Source organism: Neofelis nebulosa, chromosome 16, assembly GCF_028018385.1.
Source record: "Neofelis nebulosa isolate mNeoNeb1 chromosome 16, mNeoNeb1.pri, whole genome shotgun sequence".
NCBI lineage: Eukaryota > Metazoa > Chordata > Mammalia > Carnivora > Felidae > Neofelis > Neofelis nebulosa.
The window spans coordinates 49,126,459-49,154,371 of NC_080797.1; the positions used below are offsets into that span (position 1 = coordinate 49,126,459).

General features: G+C 35.8%; 2 protein-coding genes across 3 annotated transcripts in view; both read left to right on the plus strand.

Annotated features, from left to right (window-relative positions):
- INTS2 (integrator complex subunit 2) overlaps window positions 1-13,942 on the plus strand; it is a 62,293-nt gene extending 48,351 nt beyond the window's left edge. For both annotated transcript variants that reach the window (XM_058702533.1, XM_058702532.1), the window contains exons 19-25: window positions 849-974; window positions 5,035-5,233; window positions 9,099-9,350; window positions 9,706-9,813; window positions 10,177-10,282; window positions 11,658-11,834; window positions 11,947-13,942. In XM_058702533.1, the coding sequence (XP_058558516.1) occupies window positions 849-974; window positions 5,035-5,233; window positions 9,099-9,350; window positions 9,706-9,813; window positions 10,177-10,282; window positions 11,658-11,834; window positions 11,947-12,116 (1,138 nt within the window). In that variant the 3' untranslated portion in view covers window positions 12,117-13,942. The remainder of the gene's footprint in view (window positions 1-848; window positions 975-5,034; window positions 5,234-9,098; window positions 9,351-9,705; window positions 9,814-10,176; window positions 10,283-11,657; window positions 11,835-11,946) is intronic.
- A 1,601-nt stretch (window positions 13,943-15,543) lies between these two features.
- The window catches only part of BRIP1 (BRCA1 interacting helicase 1), a 209,866-nt gene continuing 197,496 nt past the window's right edge, over window positions 15,544-27,913 (plus strand). Inside the window, 4 exon segments of the mRNA XM_058702531.1 lie at window positions 15,544-15,826; window positions 17,476-17,591; window positions 19,137-19,248; window positions 20,844-21,017. Of these exon segments, the coding sequence (XP_058558514.1) occupies window positions 17,499-17,591; window positions 19,137-19,248; window positions 20,844-21,017 (379 nt within the window). The 5' untranslated portion in view covers window positions 15,544-15,826; window positions 17,476-17,498.

Sequence of the window (27,913 nt, forward strand, 5' to 3'; positions counted from 1 at the left end):
AAATGCCTACTGTTCTTGTTTCATATATGCAATATTCTGTCCTTTAAGGATATTAATTATAGGCTTAAGAAAAATTTCTCATCCCTACATTCTCTGTTTCTTTGAAGTTTCTTTCTGTTTGCATATTTTAAATATTTATTTATTTATTTATTTACTTATTTATTTTTATTTGAGAGAGTGAGGGAGGGCCGATGCGGGACTTGATCCCACAATGCTGGGATCATGACCTGAGCCAAAATCAAGAGTCAGACACTCAACTGGCTGAGCCACCCAGGTGCCCCTCTGTTTGCATATTTTAATCTTTCAAACTAGATGCTTTCCTTAGGTGTCTGATGACTCTTGGCTGTCCACTCATATGTAAGAGTGGACAAGCAAGCTCTGTGTGCAAGGTGGGGCTGATGAACTCTGGGGCTTCCCTGTAAGAGATCAGGTACTCTTCATACTGGCATATCCTTCAGAAATTACAATATACAGTCAAGTTAGTAATCACTTTTATAGTTTTGATGTCTAATCTCTAAGTGGCATCTCACATTGAGATATTATGGTGATACAGAACCAGGACTTAATTTATGAGGCCAGATACAGTTTCAATCATACTTTCATATGCCATGATTATTCCATTACAACTGTGAGGATTTTTGAAACTACTTTGTGTTTAGTGTTTTATCTTCATTTGTTTTAGAGACATCATACTTAAGTTAGGTTTCTATAGTTCTTAATTTTTCCAAGTTCATTCACATCTTTTTAAAAATTTTTTCCTGAATATATCATTCTAAGTTAGGAGTAGATGGCTCCAAGTTTGAAATATAATATAGCTGTTTTTGAACATGTGCTTATTTTCTCATCAGGCTGTGGGTAATGACAGTTAATGCACTTCAGCCTTCAATAAAGTTTGTACGACAGCAAAAGTATACTCAGAATGACCTGATGATAGATCCTCTCATTGTCCTAAGATGTGATCAGAGGGTACACAGGTATGTGTCATTTGAGTTTCATTTTTATTTTGGAGAGTCAAACGAAATTGAAGAAATTTAGTTTAAGCTTATATCTTACTGTTCTTACAGATAATTGGCAGTATGAACTGTGAGGTTTTGTTTGTTTTTTTGTCTTCAGTCAAGAACTATTTATTCAGTTTAATATTTAATATGTGATTAGTAAAACCTAGCCTTGTTGCTAGCATTTTTGTAAAAGGCTTTTAAAAAAACTGGCTTAGTATGAACTGTTATGTACACTAAAGCTGTGATCTTTTTGGCATTTTCAGTTGTGATGTTAGCTTGATTCCACACTTGTCTATAATTCCTTGTCAGTTTTTGAACTTAATCAATTGAGTTGAAGTGACTTCACCTCAAGGGGCAGATTTTGTTAATTCACATCATTAATATTTGAAATTCCAATTGCTAAGTAATCTCAAAGATATATAGGATGAGGGGCCTGCCTTTGAAGTGATTATTGCCTGCATGGGGAAATAATACAAACACATGAGAAGTTAAATAATATGGTCATTTGCAGATGAATGGTATAGTATATCAATGCTGTTAAAGGATCAGGAAAGATGTAGATGAAGTGGGACCTGAGTAGTATTTTAAAGGATAGAAATAGGGTTTAGATGAGTAGATACTATAATGATGGGGCTAAGGGGTCAAGGAAGGCATTGTGGGAAAAAGAACAGTTTTGAGCAAAAGTATAGAAACACAAATGAAAAAGGCTTTGTTGGAATGGAGGGGTAAGTTGTTCAGAGGAACACACTTTAGAACTGGAATGTCAAGTTGGGGTCAGACTATTGAGGGCCTTGAATGTTAGGCTAAAGAGGTCATGTAGGTGGTACCTTGAGAAGCCTTAGATTAGATGGCTTGGGATGGGGGATGGAAACTGGAGTTAAAGAAGACTTAACCAGGATATATACTCTCTGAATGTACTCCTCTCTCCTCAACTGAAGGATGATATTTGTGAAGTGACAAAAGTTGCAAAATCAGCCACGTATGGTTTGGTGAGATCAAGGTCTCATAGGAAATAGGAATCAAAAGAATGAACAGTATAAATGACACTTAAGTATCTAATAAAAGAAAAATAGCAGTAAATAACACTTCCAGAAAAAAACTTCTAAAACAATTTGTCAGTGTTAAAAATCCACTTAAGTAGGTAACTTTTCACTTGAATTGTCTCCAGTTGTTCAAGAAGTTGTCAAATTATGCTATCATAATGTATGTAATGTTTCTGTAGCTTAGATTTTCACTTGTGAAACTTTCCCCCCATTAATAGGTATTCTTATATCTATTGGCTGCATAAAATTCGATATAGATACGCTATGCTTAACCCAATCCCTATTTTTGGATATTTTTTTGCTTATTTCTGTTATTTGTTATCATCAGTAGTGCTGTGGTGACTGTGTACTGAGAATTTCCTTAGAACAGATTCTTTTTTTGTAAACATTTTATTTTTAAAGTTTATTTATTTAAGTAATCTCTGTAACCAATGTAGGGCACAAATTCATGACCCTGCGATTAAGAGTTGCATGCTTTTCTGACTAAGCCAGTCAGGTGCTCCAGAGCAGACTCTTAAAAATGGTATTATGGAGGCAAAAGTAACATGCTCATTTTCAAGACTTTTCATTCATATTTTTCACATTCATATTTTGATTCACTCATATTTTTATTCTGCCATCTAGAACGGCTGAACCAGTTTATAGATTGAATGTTTTAATATGTTTATTGGCTATTGCTATCTCTTCTTTATATTTTAGTCTACTTTTCTATTGTAATGCTTATCTTTTTTGATTTGGAAAGAGTTCTTCATAAAGGATATTAGCGCACGCGCTCTCTCGCGCGCTCTCTCTCTCTCTCTCTGTATATATAGCTGATTTTTCCTGTGTGGTTCTATTTTGCCTTTTAATTTTGTTAATTAAAAAAAACATTTTTTAATGTTTATTTTTGAGAGAGAGACACACAGTGTGAGTGGGGGATGGGCAGAGAGAGAGGAAGACACAGAATCCAAAGCAGGCTCCAGGTTCTAAGCTGTCAGCACAGAGCCTGACATGGGGCTTAAGCCCATGAACTGTGAGATTGTGACCTGAACCAAAGTCGGACACTTGACTGACTGAACCACTTAGTAGGTGCCCCAATTTTGTTAATTTTTTTAAAATTTAACTTTTTTACCAAGTGATCATCCATATGGTTTTTAAAAATATCAAATAATATAAAAAGATATATACATAAAAAGATATGATGTTTAGGATTTGCTTTGAACTAACCCAGTGTTGGTGGTGGGAAAGTGGATGCGGGCATAGAGGAAATGACTGGCCATATGTCGATAACTGTTGAAGCTAGGTGATTAGTTATTGGAGATTATCATCTTTCCTTTTTTATGTGTGTATGAAACTTTTCATTATATTAGTAATGTGAACAAACACATTAGTGTTCATTAGTAAGCGAACAAACACATTAGTGTTCATTAGTAAGTGAACAAACAAGAAGATTAACAAAAGAAAAAGGTATACAGTGAAAAATCTTGTTCTTTCTCATTATCTACCACGTTGCCATGGCTAAAGCAAAATTGTTCTTTGGCCTCCTAACCAATCCTAGTTACGTGTCCAGAGAAAACTTTGTTGTCATAATGGTTTGTGTGTAGTTTTACTTTCTACATATTTATAAATTTATAAGTAGAAATACTTTTTTCCCCAGTGGTTTAAAAAAAACACAAGTCATACATTGTAGGTATTATTTTGGTCTTTTAAAAAAAACTTAGTGTTGTTTATATGTTTTCCATATTGATACGCATAGTTCTACCTCATTTGTTTTAACTTCTGCATAGTATTCCATATGTAAATTACTAGGCCTGTCCTCCAGAAACTCTGATTTGAAATTTTGGAATGGAGCTTGAGTTGTTTTTGTTTTGTTTTGTTTTGTTTTGTTTTATTCAAATAAGTACCCCAGATTATTCTCTTTAATTTTAGGAAACATTGCCATAGTTTTTTAACCATTGACATATTTTTTTTCACTGTGAATACACAATACACAGATGTTTATTATAGAAAATTGGACATTTCAGAAAAACCATGGATATATTATTGATGAACATTTAAGCTGTTTGCATTGTTTCACAGTTATAAACACAGCTATACTGCCTGCTTATGCACACATGCTAGTTCCCTCCGTGATAGACTGAGAAGTGACATTTTCTGGTTATTCTAAGGGCTTGGCTTTTTAAATTTTAGTGGTTACTAATTTGTCTTTTTTGTTGTTTTCTTTCTTTTTTTTTTTTTAAGTTTATTTATTTTTGATAGAGGGAGAGTGTGGGCGGGGAGGGCAGAGAGAGAGAGGGACACAGAATCCGAAGCAGGCTCCAGGCTCTGAGCTGTCAGCACAGAGCCTGATGCAGGGCACGAACTCTCAAACTGTGAGATCATGACCTGAGGCAAAGTCGGACGCTTAACCGACTGAACCACCCAGGCGCCCATTTATATTTCTTATATTTGTTCTTATCTCATTTAAATTTAATCTGTAACATTCTTTTAGGAATGAATAACTATATCCTTTTATAGATAAGGAAACTGAGGCTCAGAAAATAACTTACTCCAGGTCAAGTGGATGAAGAACTTTTAGAATACAGAGTTGTCGTGCTCCAAAGAAGAAACAAGAGTAGAAAGAATTAACTATTCTGTTCTAATCTCCTTCATGTTATCGATAATAGAATATTTCTCTTTGAGGACAGCTGCTTCGCAGGTTCATTATCTAAGAGATTTACTGGTAGTGTCAACGTTTGCAAAAAAGGAATCTTGTCTCTAGGGCATACATTTATATTTGATTTTAGCTGATAAGATGGAATAGTTAATACTTAAAATATTTTCAATATAATCTTGAAATACAGAGGTTAAGACAAATATATTAAACTTTTATGTTTAGAATAAATATTTCAGTGGGAAAAGTGTTACTACTCTTTTTAGTTTTTTTCAAGTACTGTTCAGGACTGATTGATCATGTTCTGGCTAATTTATAAATTTATTTCTTTCTCAACTATTTTTCTTTTTTCTGTGTTTAGATGCCCGCCACTGATGGATATCACTCTACACATGTTGAATGGATACCTTCTTGCATCCAAAGCCTATCTTAGCGCTCATCTGAAGGAAACAGCAGAGCAAGATAGGCCTTCTCAGAATAATACAATAGGCTTAGTTGGGCAAACTGATGGCCCAGAAGTTACCAGAGAAGAATTGAAAAATGCATTACTGGCTGCTCAGGTAATAAAATAGAATTTAGTCTAGAAAGGCATGAGCTTCTGTCTTAATATAATGAGTTAAATAGATGTTATTTGATAGCCCTCTGTGTACAATGGTGACATATTATGAATTTCTTTTTTTTTTTTTTTTAATGTTTATTTATTTTGAGAGAGAGAGAGACAGAGAGACAGAATATGAATGGGGGAGGGTCAGAGAGAGACGGAGACACAGAATCAGGCTCCAGGCTCTGAGCTGTCAGCACAGAGCCTGATGCGGGGCCTGAACCCACAAACTGTGAGATCATGACCTAAGCTGAAGTCGGACACTTAACCAACAGAGCGCCCACCCAGGTGCCCCATGAATTTCTTACATTACAGAATGTATTATAATGGTATTACCTTTGCCACTGAATATCAAATGGACTGTATTACTAAAATTAGGAATAATCTTTATGATATTAGGTTAATAGCCATTTATTTTATTTTATTTTATTTTATTTTATTTTATTTTATTATTTTTTGGTTAACAGCCGTTTAAACAAGATTTACATTTTAACAAAATATAAAACTTTTGTTTCTTAAAATCAAATGGTGGAGACAAATAGAACAAGAAGTATATATATAATAAAATGTCATGTAGTGGTAAATAGTATGACAACATAAGGAGTTTGGTTTTATATTTAGAAAAGTTTTATAACAATGTAGAATTTTACTGAAACCTTAAGTAGTCATTTTTTGAATAAGACAGGTGATGTGAGATGATTAAATGTTAAACAATTTGAAGTCTTTAAAGTAGAAATGTTCTCTTAGTTTGAAATATATTTTCTGAGGGACGCCTGGGTGGCTCAGTCAGTTGACAATCTGACTCTTTTTTTTTTAAGCTTTTGTTTATATATTTTAGGAGAGAGAGAGAGTGAGAGCAAGTAGGGGAGAGGCAGAGAGATAGAGGCAAAGAGAATCCCGAGTAGGCTCCACACTATCAGCGCAGAGCCTGACACGGGGCTCAGTCTTATGAATCATGAGATCATGACCTGAGCCAAGGTCCGGAGTCAGACACTTAATCAACTGAGCCACCCAGGCACCCCAAGCGTCTGAGTCTTGATTTCAGCTCTGGTCATGATCCCAGGATCGTGGGATCAAGCCCCGTGTTGGGCTCCGTGCTGAGTGTGGAGCCTGCTTAAGATTCTCTCTCTCTTTCTGCCCCTCTCCCTCCCTCACGTGCTTTTTCTCTCTCTAAAATAAAATAAAGAACAACCAAAAAACAAAAACAAAAGCTGGAACCGAGATATATTTTTTGAAATATTTTCATTGGCAGTTAATGGAATTCGAATAATAATATAAGTCCACAGTCCCTTATCTGTGATACAGAAATCCAAAAAGCTATGAAAACCGAAGCATTTTTTTGGTAATTCAGTTGGCAGAAAAACCTGACCTGATGTGGTCTCATTTGTGACCTGAATTGATATGAAGCTATTTATGGCCTTATCCCACTTATTTGTGAATATTGTTCTGCTGTAGAAATGTGAATATGTTTCACTGCAGTGTGTGCTACCCTAGTCTCTGCTGGAGGTATTATATAATATTAAAAAGAATTCTGGGGGCACCTGGCTGGCTCAGTCAGTGGAGCATGCGACTCTTGATCTTGGGGTCGTGAGTTTGAGCCCCATGTTGGGCATAGAGCTTTCTTAAAAAAAAAAAAAAAAAAAAAAAAGATTTCTGAGTTCTAAAAGAAATCTGGCTCTCAGTTTCAGATAAGGGATTGAGGATTGTAATAGCTGCCATTTACATAATGCTTGTTATATGCTGAATGCTATTCTAATTTCTTTATATATTTAATTTAATTTATATATAATTATATATGTAATATATATGTTACATATTATTTATATAATTTATATTATATATTTAATCTAATACTAATCTAAGTTCTTTATCTTATTTAATTTTCACAGCCAATCTGTGAGGTATGGAGTATTATCATCTCCATTTTTATAGATTAGGAAAATAAGACTTAGGGAGGTTAAGTCACTTGCTCAAGGCCACACATTTAGTAAGTGGCAGAGCTAGTATTCAAGCCTGGGTAGTCTGGCACCAGAGTCTACAAACAAAAACACAACAAATCAATAACAACCGCAAACCAAAAACCCTTCAACCCAAGAATTATAAAGTAAAGCTGACCTTACTTCATTAATGATTATAATGTAAGGCTAACCTTACTTTATGATCAAGTTCTGAAAACAGGTGAAGTAATTGTTTTCTTCCATTCCAGGCAATGGCTATCTTCCAGAGATAGATACATCATGTTGTGTGTGTGTGTGTGTGTGTGTGTGTGTATATATATTTAACTTTTTCCGGCTAGGTAAGAGTGATTATAGCTCTCCTTTATATGTAGGGGCATTGAGTAGATCACCCTCAGGAAATTACTGTTCTATGAAATGACACTCAGGCTTGTAGACTGAGCAACAATGAGTTGTACAGGTGGAATAGATCGTAAGGCAGAACTTTTCCTTGCAAAACCAGGGTCTTAAAGAGCTCATCTTCAAATTAAAAGGGAAAAAGAGCTTTAGGAGGTGACTTTTAGGCATTAATTATTAACCACCATCTTCAGAGGAATTAATTAGTTGGTGAGAAAAAAAGGCCAGGTCAGAAAAAGAGGAGAATGCAGGATAGGATCTTTGGAAATGTAGGAATTTAAGAGAAAGGAAAGGAGATTCTGGTAGAAGTTATTTTTTGCTTAGGGCCTGTTTTGGATGTCATCGAATCAGAATACTCTTCTAGTAGATATTCTTAAACTGGAGTCCATGGATCTACCTTAGTGATATGTGACTACCCTGAAATTATATATTTGTTTACATTTTAATTTTTTTAAAGCTTTTATTTAAATTCTAGTTAGTTAAGATATAGTGTATTGTTGAGTTCAGGAGTAGAATTTAATGATTCATCACTTGCATATAACATCCAGTGTTCATCTCCAGTGTTCATCACAAGTGCCCTCCTTAATGCCCATCACCCATTTTGCTCATCCCCCACCCAGCTCCCTTCCAGCAAATCCTGTTTGTTCTCTGTAGTTAAGAGTCTTTTATGGGTGTGCCTCCCTCTCTTTTTTCCCCCCCTTACCCCTGTGTTCATCTTTTTTTTGTGTGTGTGTTTATTTTTGAGAGAGAGACACAGTATGAGCAGGGGAGATACAGAGAGAGGGAGACATAGAATCTGAAGCAGGCTCCAAGCTCTGAGCTGTCAGCACAGAGCCCGAGGAGGAGCTCAAACTCACAGACCTGACTATGAGATCTTGACCTGAGCTGAAGTCAGACGCTTAACCAACTGAGCCACCCAGGCGCCCCACCCCCCTTTTTTAAGTTAATTTTTTTTTTTTTTGAGAGAGAGAAGTTTGCAAGTGGGGGAGGGTCAGAGGGAGAATGGAGATAAAGAAGCTCAAGCAGTCTCCACGTCCAGTGTAGAGCCACCGCAGGGTTCTGTCTCAACAACCATAAGTGAGATCATGACTTGAGCCAAAATCAAGAGTCGGACGCTTAACCTACTGAGCCATTCAGGCACCTGTTTTGTTTCTTAAATTCCATATGAGTGTAATCATATGGTATTTGTCTTTCTTTGGCTTATTTTGCTTAGCATAATGTTTACATGTTCATTTTTATACAGAGAAGGTGTGTAGTTTTCTTCAGAGACTTAAAAGGGTCCTGAACAAGGACCCTAAACAAGGTGAGAATCGCTACCCTATAGATTGTTCACGTTTGCTTTTAAAAGTACCTCTTTTTTTTTTTTTAAAGAAGTTAATTTACCACTTTTGTTCATGTGAAAACAAAATTAGGTTTGGTTTTCAAACAAAATTTTCAGAAACTTCTTCAATTCACTGTTTTATTTGGTTGTAGGATAGTGCAGCTGTCCAGATTCTCTTGGAGATTTGCTTACCTACTGAAGAAGAAAAAGCAAAGGGTGTCAATCCAGACAGCTTGCTAAGGAATGTTCAAAGTGTTATTACTACTAGTGCTTCAAATAAGGGAATGGAGGAAGGAGAAGACAATTTGCTCTGTAACCTTCGAGAAGTTCAGTGCCTTATCTGTTGTCTGTTACACCAGATGTACATTGCTGATCCCAACATTGCTAAACTTGTTCACTTTCAGGTGTGTTTTCAAAGAATGATGCTTTATGGTTGAACTTTATTTTTGAGGGAGGGGGAGTGCTTTGATTATAAAGTTAATAAGGATCAGTCAGAAATTGGAGATCACATAAATGATCATAGTCCTTTGTAATAGGGAAAAAAAATCCAGATTTTTTAGATTTTATTTCAGACTAACATGTTTAATTTATCTCTGTTCTAGTGCACCAGAAAGGCGAAATGCCAGGATATATGTAAGGCATAGTAGCCTTCTGAGCAACTTTTACATAAAGGAAGAAAAACATTCCTGTGTATTTTTCTCTGTATTTGGCTTATAGTTTTTTTATTTCTAACTTTTCCCCCCTTTCTTGTTGTGATAGGGTTATCCTTGTGAACTTCTACCTCTGACAGTCGCAGGTATTCCATCTATGCACATCTGTCTGGATTTCATACCTGAGCTTATTGCGCAGCCAGAACTTGAAAAACAGGTAATGAGCATTTTGGAGCTTTAGGAAAATTTTAATCTCTCTCCAGTCTTTAGTTGTCAAGCATTTAACAATTTAATACTTAAAAAAAAAAATTTTTTTTTAAAATATTTATTTTTGAGAGAGAGAGAGAGCATGAATGGAGGAGGGGCAGAGAGAGAGGGGGACACAGAATCTGAAGCAGGATCCAGGCTCCGAGCTGTCAGCACAGAGCCTGATGCGGGGCTCCAACTCATGAGCCATGAGATCATGACCTGAGCCGAAGTCTGACACTCAACCGACTGAGCCACCAAGGCGCCCCAAATTTAACAGTTTAATACTTAAGGATTCTTCAGAAACATGTAACATTTTGGTTTTGTATTGCAGATATTTGCTATCCAGCTGCTTTCTCATTTGTGTATCCAGTATGCATTACCAAAGTCACTCAGTGTGGCTCGCTTAGCTGTGAATGTCATGGGAACTTTGCTAACAGGTGTGTAGCCAACGAGCATCAATAATAACAACTTCTAACATAAAGTAGTACATATTTTTCTGAATTTAGTAGCACAATGTTTTCTGTGTTACTAGTAGTTTATGCCATCTCTTCATTTATTCTTTTGAAAAATTTTCTGTTACAAATATAATTTACAGTGAAGAGGAGATGAATAGGTAAGCAAATAGCATCTTTTATTTTGTGAATGAATGTATACAGATGTAAGTAAATATAATAAGCTTTCCACATTTTATGAATGAAAATCAGATCTGCTTTCTGATTGTAATTATGTCAATAGAAGACAAGTTGCAATTTATTACAACTGCTTAGTTACAATTTATTACAAATGTAATCATAATGTATAAATAAGAGATAAATATATAAGTTGTTCCTTAAGTTTTAAAACCTACTTTAATATTTTAATCACTGTCTGGTTTGTAGAGTTAAATGGTATGAAAATAAACTACTTTAAAAGATATGAACTATATATTACTTGGCAACCAAAAAGAATGAAATCTTGACATTTGCAACTATATGGATGGAACTAGAGGGTATTATGCTAAGCAAAATTAGTTGGAGAAAGACAAATATCATATGATTTCACTCATATGAGGACTTTAAGATACAAAACAGATGAACATAAGGGAAGGGAAGCAAAAATAATAGAAAAACAGGGAGGGGGACAAAACATATGAGACTCTTAAATATAGAGAACAAACACAGGGTTGCTGGGGGTGATGGGGAAGAGGGGATAGGCCAAATAGGTAAGAGGCATTAAGGAATCTACTCCTGAAATCATTGTTGAACCATATGGTAACTAACTTGGATGTAAATTAATAAATAAATAATAAAAAAAGAAAAAAATAAAAGATATGAACTATAATTCAATCTTTTAACGTTACGCCTTAGTTAATTTTATATTCTTTCTTAGTGCTCCTATACTACTTTATTGATTTTTCTTTTCATTGTATTCACCTCATGTTATGATTAGTTTTCGTGGTTAAGAGCTTTAACTGCCTGAGTTCAGTCCCAAGTCCATCACTAACTGGCATGTAGCCTTGAACAAATTTCTTAATATAAGGTTTATTTAAGAGTTTTCCTCCTTTATAAAAGAGGTATCATCATAATACTTTCCTCATTCATAAAACTGTGAGAATTAAATAATACTTGTAATGCACTTAACACAGTGCTTGGGAGTAAGAATTTATGTTGGATGATGGCTGACTATTACATTAGATTGTAAACTCCTTGAAGGCAGGGATCAGCCCTGTCTTAGAAAACTTAGTACAGAGCATGGTACTTAATATATTTAGTAGGCCATGTACATTGAATTTATATCTGTAAAGTAAAAAGTTGTTTAACTTCTTTCCAACAGTTTTAACGCAGGCTAAGCGTTATGCTTTTTTCATGCCAACTCTGCCAAGTTTGGTCTCTTTTTGTCGAGCATTTCCTCCCCTGTATGAGGATATTATGTCTTTGCTGATCCAAATAGGGCAAGTCTGTGCCTCTGATGTTGCCACTCAGACAAGAGACATTGATCCAATTATTACACGTAAGTAGTAACTTATTTTCAAAGTTGTTTTAATATATCAAAGAAAAAGGCCAAAATCCTTTCCAGATTCCTTGCCTTAATTAATTCATTTTTTTTTTCCTTATGTTTCTAGGTCTTCAACAAATAAAGGAGAAACCGAGTGGATGGTCTGGAATCTGTAAAGATCCATCTTACAAAAATGGATCTGGGGACACTGGAAGTATGGATCCTGACGTACAGCTCTGTCATTGTATTGAAAGCACAATAATTGAAATAATAAACATGAGTGTTAGTGGAATTTAGAAAAAAAGTAAAACAAAAAAGTGAAGCTGTTTGCTGCATATACTCAATACAAATCTGCATCTTATAACAACTTTAAACTGAATGGGAACAGTAACGTCTTGGAATCATTAAACGATTCATTTCAACATGAATATAATTTAGAACTCTCTTAAGAATTGTGCTTGCTTGTATTTGATTGGCAGTTCTTTGGATCTACTTTGCTGGTATGTTTATATTGTAGCAGCAGAGCTCCTTTTGTTGTTTTTTGTTTGTTTGTTTGTTTTTTCCTATTGGGAGCACATTTAAGAACTCCTTATTGGAAGGTGAATTTGGCCTTGTATTTAGCATTTGCAATAAAGGAAAAGTGTCATGCCTTTAACTTAATTTCTTATAAAGATGAGTGGGTAGCTCTAGTTTATGGCTGTCAGCTCGTAACAGTGTGACAATGATGCAATGATGAGAGGGAGAAAAAGGGAAGGGAGACTTCAGGAAAAATTAGTTTAAATACCTGATAGAAATTGCTAAAACTTGCAATGCAAGTAATTACAGATGAGAACTTTAAGATTTTACATATTTGCTTCAATTTTTACTAATATGTAGACATATGTTTAAAGAGATACTTGAATAATTTGGAATTTTAAGATACTGGTTTAAAAGAAACATCTTTGTGCACAGAAGAACCTGAAAAGAGATCTCATTTCGTTGTTGTTTTTTTTAAATTTATTTTTATAATGCTTTACTAACTTACGTAGTGGTCAGTGGTGGGAAATACATTGGTATCTAATTAAAGTTTAGGGCAGTAAAACGCACTAGATTGAAGTGCTCTTGGTGTACCATTAGGATTATAATTCATATCTTAATTTTAGAAGATCTCTGAATAAAAAAATAAACAGTATTTCAACCTAAGGAAAAATTAAAAACTGTAAAGTACCATGTGGGTGAAGGATTTTGCAGTTGTGTTAGTAACTTCCATTGATTAGGCAGATGCATTCAGGTAACCCATAATCCTAATTTTTCCCCCCTTAATTAAATATCCAACATAGAAGGTACTTTTCTTTGCTTTCTGAGAAATACCTGAATGACACACTCCTCCCAACCTCTCCAGTCCCCTGCTTTGAAACAGACCTCTTCACTTGTTTAAGAAATTAGGTAGACTAATAAGAAAGTGTGGTTTTTTAAGAAAAGAAACTTAACCTTAGTCTTTTCAGTAGTGTATAGGCACATCTCATTTTCCTCCTTTGTAAAATGGAATTACTACTGGCCCTACCTCATAAGGGTATTATATGAGAACTAATTTGTAGCTATTTCAAATCATGAAGTACACAGCATCACAGATGATAGAATATTTATACCTTTTATTAGATGCTTAATGTTCAATTAAGTAATTTTGATGCAAAAAGTAAAAGCATACACTTAAAAAATACTGTAAGAATTTTCATATTTTTAAAGAAAGCAGTTTTATAGTCTTTTAAGATTAAATACAACTGCTCCTGTTTTGTTTTGTTTAGTTTTTAAACAGAGGCTTTGGAATATTTTGTGAGTACGTAACTTCTAGGAGTTCAGAAAATGTTGAAATGTTTTCTAACTAAATGCAGTGCACATTCCTGGATCAATTTTCAAAGAGTGGTCAAAACCTGCTGTGTTAAAATAACATATGCTGTTTTTCATCAGATTTGTTGATGATGTAAATAAAATGTGTAAATATATTAGTAAATGTTAATATTCATGTATTTTAAGTTAAGGTTAAGATTTGTCACAATGTGATTTTTTTTTATTCAGGTGAAAACAGATGTGTGCAACTATTTTGAATATTGGTTTATAAACATTCATATTCTTTATCAAATGAATTTGTAGTTTTTGTGTTTCATTTCACTGCAGCTAACTTGAAAGGGACATTTCAAGGTACTGGAATCTAGGGGTCACTGGCTCCAGGGTTTATGTGTGTCCCTTTCTGTTATGCCACATACATCAAATGACAATACAAAGTTATAGTCAGTTGAGAGCCTTAGGAATTTAGGAACAGAAAATCAGAATAGTTACCTTGGAGCAGTTACTTAAAAGATTGGATATTTAAAAAATATTTTAAATTAAAAGAAATTTAAAACAATTTGTAAATGCAGAATAGCAATTTGAAGGTATTTTAAGGACTTATTTTTTATATATTATCCTTCATTCCACTGTCTTAACAAATTACATTTTTTGTACTTTCCCTTCATCTTTGCTTATGCACACATATTTGTCATATAATGTAAGTAGTGGTACCCACTAATGGTATACGGTTTGGAGTCTGCTTTTTTTCATTTAATTTTATATGGAATTGTTTTTTGCAAGTTGTTTAATTTTTATAATTACAATTCATAGTGATTTAGTTTTATAATTATTGGGTTCATGATGATTGAATTGGTATATTATAACCATCTTCCTATTACTATACGGAAGTTTATTATTTTTTTCAGTACTACAATAGGCGCTGTTATCAACAGGTATTATTACTTTTTCTTAATTTTAGATTACTTATTTAGGATAAATTTATGAGTTTGAGAGGGCCAAATTAAAGGGTAGAATTTTTTTTCATGACTGTAAGTATTGTCATTTGGGGACGATGTAGTAAAAATGAAAGGCAAACAAATCCTGCTGCTCCCTCCTGGAGCAAACCTCTCTCCCAAACCAGTTTCTCGAATTTGAGAAAATGTCTCAGGTTTTGCTTTTTTGGACACTAGTATTTTAATCAAGTTTAGGCTATACAGAACTTTTTAAAAATAACAATTCAGAGGGATCATGATTAACCTACTTTCGAGGAACTTTAAGTGTACTTCTTGGCAAAGAATAAACTGGCCTTTAAGGGCCAGAAGGTGGATGAGCCACAATAGAAGGTAGAAGTTACCTGGTGCCGGAAGACCTCGAGAGCGTTTGCCTGGTTTAATTTGGTATCGGAGAAAGCCTTGAATATTATGAGATACTGTAGCCGGTTGTCATCGAACTTTTTCTCCTGGTTTGGCTCAGTCTGGCAATTCCCGCTTCAAGTCTCTATACCCTGACTGCTTATAAAGTTAGAATTTGAATTAAGTGGCACTGATGAGTGCTCGGAGAACTCGGCAAGACTTAAAGGTGTTTTCTCTATGTTAGTCTACGGACTTTAAGAATACAGACTTTGAGTTTCCAAGAAAGCTATACACAGGTTAAGTCACCGGTTTCAAAAAGTCAAACAAAGAGAACTCTTTTCCTTTAAATCCCTGAGATTTGGACGAGTCGTTCACGCTTTGGGTAGTTCCCCTTCCGGTGTCGCCACTTACCTTGGGCCTACTTTTATTGCGGAGGCTTCCATTGGATGCCAGAGTCCTCGCCCCCCTAAACTCCCGCCAGGACTGGTTGTTTCATTTCTGGTCTTGGCGTCTGATTGGTTGTCTGAGCTCGTCCGGCGATTGGATGTCGGGAGTTAAGGGGTGGGAGGCGGGAATTCGTCCGGGAGAGCGTGGTTGAGGTGACTGATGAGGGTTGGAGAGGAAAGCTACAGCCGCCCGGAGCCCGCGACCAGGCATGGGTGGTAGCAGCCCCCTGAGGGAAAGAGGCTTGTGACCTTTCTTCTTTGTCAGCGCTCCACTGTATTTTTTTTTTTTTTTTTTTTTTTTTTTTTGCGGATATAGCTTTCCTTTTCTTCTGTGAAGGAAAAGCTTTCCTTTTCTTCTGCCTAGCGCTGTAGGCGTTTCTTCCGTTTTCCCCTGGACAGGCAAGTCTGTCTCCCTTGCCCGGGAGTGCGCGAAATCTGCGGCAAGGCTGCTTCCGCTTTCGCCCTACCGCCTTGCTGGCTGGTCGGTGTTGATTGGATCAGCCAGGGAGTCTGGAATCTCTGCGGGCTGAGGGAGGAGGAAAGTATGAGGACGGAAACCTGGGGAGAAGGGGAGCCTGTCCTCCCTTGATGGGAGCGGAGGCCCGTTAGGCGGCCGGGAGCGACAGGCAGATACTTGTGGTTTGTTTTGGTTTTGTTTGTTTTACTCAGTGTGCGTGGGAAGCTACCCCATTTTGAGATGCCTGTTGCCACAACTGGGGCGGGGGATGGATTGATTTGAAGGTCGTATCTGAGTAACTAGACCAGCTTTGAGTTGTTGGTTCAGATTAAGGGGTTAGATTCCATCAAATTTCATTCTCAGAGCTTCACAGAATCACAAGATATTAGGACTGGAAAATACTTTAGAATAGTGGTTCTTCTTTTGGAACACATAGGCTATGGTTAAGGTTATAATTGGTTTTCTAATCTATTACACTGTTATTTCAACCATCCCTCCATCCCCAGTTTGAGTTTACAATTTTTTTTTCACTATTGCAAAGTGGTACCGATGTATATCAGTCCCTCCCTACCCCGCCCCTTTTCAGTTATTTCCTCAGGATATATTTCTGGGAATGAGAAGTCTATAGACCCTTTTTAGAAAAATTCAGTCATGGCACAGAAACTTCATAGATCCCAGTTTCTGGATTATATATGTCGTAGGTTAAGAAAAGGTGGTTTAGAATTGTATCTATGTATCTTAGGTTAAGAAAAGGTGGTTTAAAGTAGATCATTTCCTCTATGTACCCATACTGAAGTTTGGGTACATTTCTGTACATTGTTATTCTTAATTCATTGCCTGGCTAATTTTCATGAAAACCCGATCAGGTGGGTAGTGTTATTTCCATTTCACAGATGAAGAAATAAGCTCTGAGAGGTTAAGTGATACACACAGAGGAATTTATTTATTTATTTTTTAACGTTTATTTATTTTTGAGACAGGGAGAGACAGAGCATGAACGGGGGTGGGTCAGAGAGAGGGAGACACAGAATCTGAAACAGGCTCCAGGCTCCCAGCATAGAGCCCGACGCGGGGCTCGAACTCACCGCGAGATCATGACCTGAGCCAAGTCGGCCGCCCAACCAACTGAGCCACCCAGGCGCCCCTCACACAGAGGAATTTAAATGTAGGTTTGCCTTACTCCAAACTCATCTTCTTTTCATTATACCCCCCTGACCTTTAAAGAAGAATTATTGGGCACCTACTAAGTGTCAGGCCATTGTTATTACAGATAAGGATCTTAGTCTATAGAAGTGAAGAGACATGATCAAGGTAACATATCTGAGTTGTTTTCAGAACCTGGTCTAGAACCTGTACTTTCTAGTTCCTAGTCCACAGCTTTGGCAGAGCATGGATGAAAATCGACATTTGTCAGATTCCAAGACATGCTCTCAACTGTTGTGATTTATAAGACTAGGAAATGTTTTTTACTTCCATTTGTTTTGTTTAAACATTTATTCCAATTTTTATTTCCAGACATCTGTCCTAATGTTGGGTATCTGGTTTTCTTTGAATGGTATTGTTTCAATACTGATTTTCATTTCTGTTGCAGTTAGGAATCTGAAGTAAAGAATAAAGCATGATGGCTTCAATGTCTGAATATACAATTGGTGGGGTGAAAATTACCTTTCCTTATAAAGCTTACCCATCACAGCTTGCTATGATGAATTCTGTAAGTATTTTTTTTTTAATGTTTTATTTATTTTTGAGAGAGAGAGCATGAGTGAGGGAGGGACAAAGAGAAAGGGGGACAGAAGATCCCAAGAGGGATATACCCTGAGAGCAGTAAGCCTGATGCAGGGCTCGAACTCATAGACTATGAGATCATGACTTGAGCCGAAGTCAGACAACCAACTGAGCCACCCAGGTGCCCCCTGTAAGTATTTTTCAATAGTTATTTTAAGTCTTTATTAAGATACATATGTTTATAATTCATAAGGCTACATTCATTTTCTCAGATAGTAAATGGATTGAAAATATTTGCCTGCTTCGTTGAAGAACATCTAACCCTTGGAAAAATAATACCACTGCTAAACCATATATGTCCATGGATATAATGGAGGCAAAGGAGAACATTCTGAAAAATATTCTCAGCTCATTTGGAACTTCTATTTACTTTGCAGAATTACTGCTTTCTATGAAGTATTTGCTGTCTATTACACAGACTAGTATATTTTTTTGAGACTGTTTATATAGGCAATATGCAAACTTAAGGAAACCAACTTTGTTAAATCTCAATATTTTACTATATTTACTTTATACCTTGTTTACGAGTGTAATAGAGTATTTATTTTACGTAGTTAAAATGTTACATAATGATACGATACTATACCTATCTTTGTGCAGAACTTTTTTTTCTCTTGACATATTTAAAATGTAGGCCTGGTGATTGTTAATCCATTTTACATGCTATATAGCATTCCATTATATGAGTATACCAGAATTTTTTTTTCTATTTTCCTTTTGATAGACTTCTAAATTGTTTACATTCTCTAGCAATTATAAACAATGTTGCTATGAACTTTATTATTCATGTTTCCTTGTGTTCATGTGGGTAAAATTTGGAGTATATACGTAGTACTGTACATGCTGGAGTTGGGTATCTTCAACTTTATTAGGAATCATTAGTTTTTGTGCAAAGTGTACAGGGGTGCCTGAGTGGCTCAGTTGGTTAAGCATCCAACCCTGGGTTTCAGCTCAGGTCATGATCTCACAGTTCATGAGTTTGAGCTCCGTGTTGGTCTCTGTGCTGCCAGTATGGAGCCTGCTTGGGATTCCCTGTCTTTCTCTGCCCTTCCCTCACTTGCGTGCTCTCTCTCTCTCTCTCTCTCAAAATAAATAAATAAACTTAAATAACAACAATAATAACAGAAACCAAAGTGGTTATAACAGTTTACACTCCCATGAGCAGTAGCCTCCCTTGTTTTTATCAAAAATATTCATGTACTATATTCTAGTTTTACAGAAACCGTTAAGGCACAAATTGCTTTTTTTCATTTCTTTTTTGCTTGATATGCTTTTTAGGGCCATCATAATTTTAGGGAGAGATATAAAGGAATAAAGTTTAGATTTCACTAAACATAGGTTCTTGCTTCTGCTCTTGCTGTGCTCCCTTAAGTACAACCTTATTTCTCATTGTTGTATTTGTACTTCTCCTAGAGAGATACCCTATGAAGTAAATTGCTTATTGATTTTTTCATTGTTTTTGTGTCCATAGATTGTCAGAGGATTAAATAGTAAGCAACATTGTTTACTGGAGAGCCCTACAGGAAGTGGGAAAAGTGTAGCCTTACTTTGTTCTGCTTTAGCATGGCAACAATCTTTTAATGGTAAGTAGTTGTTGATATTTTCAGATTCCTTATTGGGACCTGAAAAAAATATTTTAATAAATTACTTTTTATCCTGAATGGTTCAACCATGTTCTAGCTAATTTAAGTGTGGATTCCCTTTTAAGATATTTCTTTATAAGTTAAATATCTTCCAAAAGAGTTTCAATAGAGCAAAACATGTTCAGTTAATTCTGAAACAATTTTGAGCATAACGTAGTCCTTTATTTGATGATTCATAGTATGCACAGGAATCTTGGAATGCTTAGAGTTATTATGAAAATGATTATGATAATTTGTGTTTAAAAGATGCAAGAGATTGGCCTGTAATGGTGTGTAATATACACAAATAATTTGAGTAAATCCTTTAATGTATTTGCTTATCTGTCCCTTCCTCACAACATTAGAACATGGAATATATAAAGGAAACATTCTAATCGATTTTTCTACTTGTTTGGATGCCATATAAGCAAAAGTTTATTGTAATATTGTTTTCATGAATACATATTTTTTTTCCATTACTTTTATTTGCTAACAAAGGCCTAGTATATTGACTTTTATAAAAGACTAGCTGATGTACATAATGAATCCGAAATGCAGTATTGGATATGTTTTAGTTACATAATTAAATGGATTTGACCTAAAGTATTAGGAGAATTTAAAGTTAACCAGGAGTGTGTGTAGGTATGTATATATGTTTTTATGTGTGTGTCTTTTGAAGGGAAATCTACTTATAAGACTCTTAAAAATGAACAGTAAATATTTTATAACTTTTGTTCATTCTGATTATTACTGATAATCTTTGGGGAAAAATGAGATAATCTGTTAATAATTTAAAATTTTAGTGGGAGATCAAAAAGTAGAATTAGTAGTATTTATGTAGTACAGATGGGAAAATAATGTCATTACTGCTTATAGAGAATAATTATTCACCTTTTTTTTTTTTTTTTTTTAGTCTCTATGAATTGTGTATTTATACATGTAGGCACACAATGTAGACCAATTACAATTTTGTATTTTATTTAAGTATTAAAAATTACCTGTTTTATTTAGTTTGAATATTGACCTTAAAGTATATTTTAATACATGTATCAGAATTGATACATCATGAAGCATGTTTCTATTTGAAATAGATGTATAAAGTGGAAATGACTTAACCCTTATATGTTTATGTTATTTGATGTATTGAGCTTTCAATTTCTTCATTTAAGGAAATAGCAGTAATTAAGAGTATACTTTAGGTCTTTATTTTAATCTTCCCTGCTTGATATTTTAATAAAACTTGATATAAATGAGTACTTGAGTGGTTAACATTATCTTTGACTATTACTAGATTTTTGCAATTATGTAAATTGATAACTCCCTCTGTAAGTATTTATGGCATAAGTGTTTCTTGCCTGTTGTAATTTGATCCTGGAGATAGGTTGACCAACTTGCCCAGATCTGCCAGGTACTTTCTAGTTTTAGGACTGAGAATCTTGTTTCCTAGGAAACCTCCCAATCCTGGGCAAATTGGGTGGTTGCTTATCTGAGTTGCAGAAGATTATGAATGTTTGTTAAATTAGAAATATTACAAATTGAGATTCTTTCATTTTTAGGAAAGCCAGTGGACAAAAGCTTAAGTAAAAAAGCTGAGGAACCATTGTCATGTTGTTGTGCATGCCATTCAAAGAATTTTACAAACATTGACTTGAAACAAGGAACTTCACATCATTTCAATTGTCCAAGTACACCACCTTCTGAAAGATATGGCACTTCATCAACTTGTCAAGGTAGTTTATACTTTGCCTGGCTCTTTTGGTATCTGTGATAGCCTTAATTATTGCTGTTATTAGATTTATCTAAGATAAATTTGGTTAGCATAATGGATTATGTATCTCCACCTAATTCTCTGGAATTATTTTCAGATAACACACAGAGTAGTCAGATATCCTTGGACTATTGTATTCTTGGCTTAACTTTTAATTCAGACATTTTGCTAGTTTAAATCATTTTTTGAAGAAGGCAGTGCACAATAAATGATATTTAGAAATTGATCTTATTTGTGGTCAGTATTGTTAGAGTTTAAAAAAATAATACTGATTTGTATTGTAAGACAAAATCAGTTAGCCTCATTCGTTCATCTTTATGAGTTTGCCTGAACTTCTGAGGCCAGTATATCCTCTCTGAGACCTTTTTTTTTTTAAGTACATTAGTTTTTTTTTTTTAATTGAAGTATAGTTGACACACTATTACGTACATTAGTTTCAAGTGTGCAACATAGTGATTCAACAAGTCTAGGCATTATTCTGTGCTCACCACAAGTGTGTCTACCACTGTCACTTTAATGCTATTATAATACCATTGATTAGATTCCCTGTGCTGTACCCTTTATCCCTGTGACGTATTCATTCTGTAACTGGAAGCCTGTATGTCCCACTTCTCTCTGGCAGCCATCAGTTTGTTCTCTGTATTTATGGGTCTGTTTCTGCTTTTCATTTATTTATTCAATTGTTTTGGTTTTTAGATTCCCCATATAAGTGAAATCATGTGGTTTTTATCTCTCTCTGACTTATTTCACTTAGTATAATACCCTCTAGGTCCATTCATGTTGTCACAAATGGCAAGATTTCATCCTTTTTTAAGGCTGAATAGAGAATCAGGTAAATTTTAAATATGATCCTTTACTAGTTCTTACTAGATTTATTTAAGAGAAGTATACTAAGAGACACCTGGCTGGCTCAGGCAGTGGAGGGTCCAATTCTTGCGTTCAGCTCAGGTCATGATCTCATGGTTCATCGATTTGAGTTCTGTTTCAGGCTCTGTACTGACAGTGCAAAGTCTACTTGGGATTCTCTCTCTCCTTCTCTCTGTCCCTCACCTGTTCTCTCCCAAAATAAAATAAACTTAAAAAAAAGAGAGAGAAATATACTAAGAATATCACAAGATTATTAATATTTAAAAGTATTTCTTTGGCTTTGAGTATATGGGAATGGTTAACCATTATTTGCCTAAGCTGAAAACCTAGGAAATATCCTGTATGCCTTGTTCTTCCATATTTCTCCATGCAAACCTCTATCTCCATTGATACTTCCTTAGTGCCAACTACCATGTTTAGTTTAGAGCATGCATTAACTTCTTGTACTGCTTTCACTCATGCCATTCTTTAATCACTGGTAGGAAGAGAGAGGTTGCTATGATTGATTTAAGTCTAAATAGTATCCATTTCCTAAAATCAAGGTTGGAGTCATCTTCCCCTAAAACACATGACTGTGGGGGCGCCTGGGTGGGTCAGTCGGTTGGGCGACCGACTTCGGCTCAGGTCATGATCTCGCAGTCCATGAGTTTGAGCCCCGCATCGGGCTCTGTGCTGACAGCTCAGGGCCTGGAGCCTGTTTCAGATTCTGTGTCTCCCTCTCTCTCTGACCCTCCCCCGTTCATGCTCTGTCTCTCTATGTCTCAAAAATAAATAAACGTAAAAAAAAAAGTAAAATAAAAAAAAATTTATAAAAAATAAAATAAAAAATAAAAAGCTTTAAAAAAACAAAAAACAAAAAACACATGACTGTGTGGAGGAGGGTAGCTGTTTGAACTAAAGTATGATTCTGTTAGGAATGAGGAAGAAGTGGTTGAATACATGCTAGAGAGGTGATCATTAATGTTGTCTACACTATTCTTTTAAATTTATTCTTTAATTTATTTTTTTTAAGTTTATTTTTGAGGGAGAGAGACAGAGCATGAGTAGGGGAGGACCAGAGAGAGAAGGAGACACAGAATCTGAAGCAGGCTCCAGGCTCTGAGCTGTCAGCACAGAGCCCGATGTGGAGCTTGAACTCACAGCCTGCGAAGTCGTGACCTGAGCTGAAGTGAGATGCTCAACTGACTAGGCCACCCAGGTGCCCCAATGTTTATTTATTTTTGAGAGAGAGAGAAGAGAGAGACAAGAGTATGAGTGGCATAGGGGCAGAGAAGAGAGAGAGAGACACACACACACACAGAATCCAAAGCAGGCTCCAGGCTCCCAGCTGTCAGCACAGAGCCGGATACGGGTCTTGAACCCACAAATCGTGTGATCGTGACCTGAGCTAAAGTCGGATGCTTAACCAACTGTGCCACCCAGGTGCCCCAGTGTTGTCTACACTATTTTGACCCTTAGCCCTTTTGACTTTCTTTCCATTCCTTAAGAGGGTTATGCTTTCTCTTGCCTCAGAGCCTTTGTTTATAGTGTCTCTTCTTAGGAAAATCCCATTTTCAGTTTGTTTTCCTGCTTTTCCTTTAGGTCTCAGCTTAAATGTCACTTCCTTGAAGGAGCCATACTGACCTTTCTATCAGACTAGATTTGGTTTCTGTATTATGTTCTGTCCTCTCACTGTGTACCTCTCCTTTATAGCACTTGTCATAGTTTTATTATCCATATGTCTGTATTCATCATTTATCAATCTCAGCTTCCCCTAGCAAACTATGTACTCCATGAGGTCAGGGACCATGTCAGTTTGCTTATCATTGAATCTTTAGTGCCTAGCAGAGTGCCTGGCATATAGTAGGTGCTAACTAAAGATTTATTGTATGAATGAGTGGAATTGACTTTGCGATAATTATAGGAACTTTGGTTTATCTTTATATACAACCTGGTTTTTTTAAATTTTTTTACGTTTATTTTGAGAGAGAGAGCGAGAGAGAGAGAGAGAGAACGAGCATGCACAAGTGGGAGGGGCAGAGAGAAGGAGAGACAGAATCCCAAGCAGACTCCACACCACTAGCCCAGAGCCCGATGCAGGGCTCTAAATTACAAACTCTGAGATCATGGCCTGAACTGAGATAAGAGTCAGGCCCTTAACTGACTGAGCCACGCAGGCGCCCCTATACAACCTGTATTTTTTAAAAAAACAGCCTTATTGAAATATACCTGACATGACTATATATATGCATGGTAGGTACACTTTGATAAATTTTGACATAGGTGTACCTTCATTAAACTTTCAGCAGCATTGGGGCGCCTGGGTGGCGCAGTCGGTTAAGCGTCCGACTTCAGCCAGGTCACGATCTCGCGGTCCGTGAGTTCGAGCCCCGCGTCAGTCTCTGGGCTGATGGCTCAGAGCCTGGAGCCTGTTTCCGATTCTGTGTCTCCCTCTCTCTCTACCCCTCCCCCGTTCATGCTCTGTCTCTCTCTGTCCCAAAAATAAATAAAAAACGTTGAAAAAAAATTAAAAAAAAAAAAAAACAACTTTCAGCAGCATCAAGATAGTGAACATATCCATCACCTTCAAAAGTTTTCTCATGCCCCTTTGTTATCCCTCTTTCCCAACCCTCCATGATTCACTCTCCCCAAACAACCACTGATTTGCTTTCTGTCAATATAGATTAGTTTGAATTTTCTGGAATTTATATAAATGGAATCATAGTTTGTACACTTATTTTATCTAGCTTCTTTCACTTAACATAATTCTTTTGAAATTCATCCATGTTGTTGCATGTATCAACGCTTTGTTCCTTTTTATTGTTAAGTAATTTTCTATTGTATGGATATACTACAAATGGTTTCTCCAGTCTCCTGTTGATTTATATTTGAGTTGTTTCTATTTTTAAGCTATTACATATAAAGCCACTGTGAGTATTTGTGTGTAAGTCTTTGTTATGGACATATATGCTTTCAGTTTTCTTGACTAAATACTTAGAAGTGATAGGACTAGATCATTTATGTTTAACTTTTTAAGAACCTTACAGACTGTTTCCCAAAGTGGTTTTACCTTCTTACATTCTCACCAGCAGTGGTTGGGAGTTCCCAATTCTCTATATCCTTGTCAGCACTTTTTTGCCATTCTAATAGGTATGTGGTGGTATCCCATTAAAACCCATTGTGGTTTTAATTTACATTTCCCTCATCACTTGTGACAGTTGAGCATAATTTCATGTGCTTATTAGCCTTCTATGTTATCTTCTCTTTTTTTTAAGTTTTTTTTTTTTTTTTTTTTTTTTTTTTTTTTTTTTTTTAATAAAGAGAGTACTATGTGAGCAGGGGAGGGGCAGAGAGAGGGAGAGAGAGAATCCCAACCAGGTTCTGTGCTGTTAGCACAGAGCCCAACTCGGGGCTCCATCCTCGATCCTGATCCCAGGAACCGTGAGATCATGACCTGAGCCAAAACCAGCAGTCGGATATGGATGCTTAACCGACTGAGCTACCCAGGTGCCCCTCTTTTTATGTTTATTGAGCGTTTGAATAGCCTCTTCAATGAATTGCCTATTTAAGTTGTTTGCCCATTTTTCTATTGGGTTGTTTCTTACTGATTTCTAGGAGGTGTGTTTTGTGTTTTTTTAAAATTCTAGATAGGTCTTATTTCTTTATAATTTTATATTTTAAAGACTTAACCCCTTTGATAAACTTCTTGTGCACTGCCCTGCTATAAAGGACAGGAAGAGGGGTGCCTGGGTGACTCAGTCGGTTAGGCGTCTGACTTCGTCTCAGGTCGTGTTTTGATGGTTCATGGTTCAAGCCCCATGTCGGGCTCTATGCCGACAGCTCAGAGCCTGGAGCCTGCTTCCGGTTCTGTGTCTCCCTTTCTCTGGCCCTCCCCTGCTCATGCTTTGTCTCACTGTCTCTCTCAAAAATAAATAAACATTAAAAAAAAAAAAAAAAAGGACAGGAAGATAAGCCTTTTTTATATGCAGGTAATGTGATTTTTTTTTTTTTTTTTAACAAATTGGGTTTAATCTTATTTGACACATGGCAATTTAATTTTTCTAAAACTAAATTAATTGCTTTCGGTAGATGCTTCCTACCCTTTAATGGGCCCATACAAATTTGCCCCTTGATTTATTAGGGGCAGAGTTTCTCAATAATGGCACTATTATATTTTGAATGGGATAATTGTTTGTTATGGGGACTGTCCTATGCATTGTGGGATGTTTAGTAGCATCTCCTAGGACTCAACCCACTAGATGCCAGTAGTATCTGGCATTTTGTGACAGCCAGAAATGTCTGTGTCCAATGTCCCTGCGGGACATTGTTAAAATTGCCCTAGTTTGGAACCACTGATCTAGATTCATTTTGTGGGTATTTTACCAGTTTGACCAGAAATTGCAGAGCTCAAAATTACATGTCTTTTCTAAAATATATATGGAAATGCAGAGGACTAAGAATGGCCAAGACATTTCTCAAGAACCAGTGATAAAAACAGTTTATAGTGATTAAAACAGTTTAGTATTAGCATAGTGTAAAACCAGTGTAAAACAATAGGAAACCCAGATTCATTTCTATATGTATCTAGAAACTTGATTATTTATTGAAGTGCTTCTACAGAGTAGAGGCCTAAGGAGGGACCTTTTTAAAATTGGTACTTAGATATCCATATGGAAAAAAATGTAGATTTTTTTTTTTTGTAATTTGAGAGAGACAGAGAGCATGAGCGGGGGAGAGGGGCAGAGAGAGAGAATCTTAAGCAGGTTCTGTGCACAGCTCAGAGGCCTGCATGGGGCTCAATCCCAATGCCCTGGAATCATGACCTGAGCTGGAATCAAGAGTCAGATGCTCAACCAACTAAGCCACCCAGACACCCCTCCATATGGAAAAAAATTTAAATTGGTGTCCTACTTTACTTCATGCACAAAAATTGATTCCAGATAGATTAAAAACCTAGTCATGAAAGGTTTTTTGTGGTTTCACATTTTAGGATTATTTGTTCTAGTTCTGTGAAAAATGCTGTTGGTATTTGACAGGGGTTGCATTAAATCTATAGATTGCTGTGGTTAGTATAGACATTTAAACAATATTTGTTTTTCTAGCTCATGAGTATGGAATGTCTTTCCATTTCTTTGCATCATTTTGAATTTCTTTCATCAATGTTTTATACTTTTCAGAGTACAGCTCTCTCACTTCTTTGGTTAAGTTTATTCCTAGATATTTTATTGTTTTTGGTGCAACTGTAAGTGGGATTGTTTTCTTAATTTCACTTTGTGCTGTTTCATTGTAAGTGTATAGGAATGCAACAGATTTCTGTACATTGATTTTGTATCCTGTGAATTTATTGAATTCATTTATCAGTAGTTTTTTGGTGGAGTCTTTAGGGTTTTCTGTATGTTATAGTATTATGTCATCTGCAAATAGTGAAAGTTCTACTTCTTATCAATTTTGATGTCTTTTATTTCTTTAGATTGTCCAATTGCTGTGGCTAGGACTTCCAGTACTATGTGAATAAAGGTGGTTACACTTATTCCTGACCTTTAGGGAAAAGCTCTTAGTTTTTCATCACTGAGTATGATGTTGACTGTGGGTTTTTCATATAAGGCCTCATACTGAGATATGTTCCCTCTAGACCTACATTGCTGAGGATTTTTATCATGAATGGATGTTGTACTTTGTCAAATGCTTTTTCTGCATCTTTTGAAGTGATCATATGGCTCTTATCCTTTCTCCTATTGATGTGACATATGACGTTGATTGTTTTGCTTCGATAGCCAAAGCAATCTTGAAAAAGAAAAACAACTGGAGGTATCACAATTCCACAGTTCAAGTTATATTACAAAGCAGTAGTAATTAAAATAGTATGATACTGGTAAAAAATACACACATAGCTACATGGAATACAACAGAAAACCCAGAAATAAAACCCACAATTATGTGGATAATCTTGACAAAGGAGGAATGAGTATATACTGGAAAAAAGACCATCTCTTCACCAAATAGTGTTGGGAA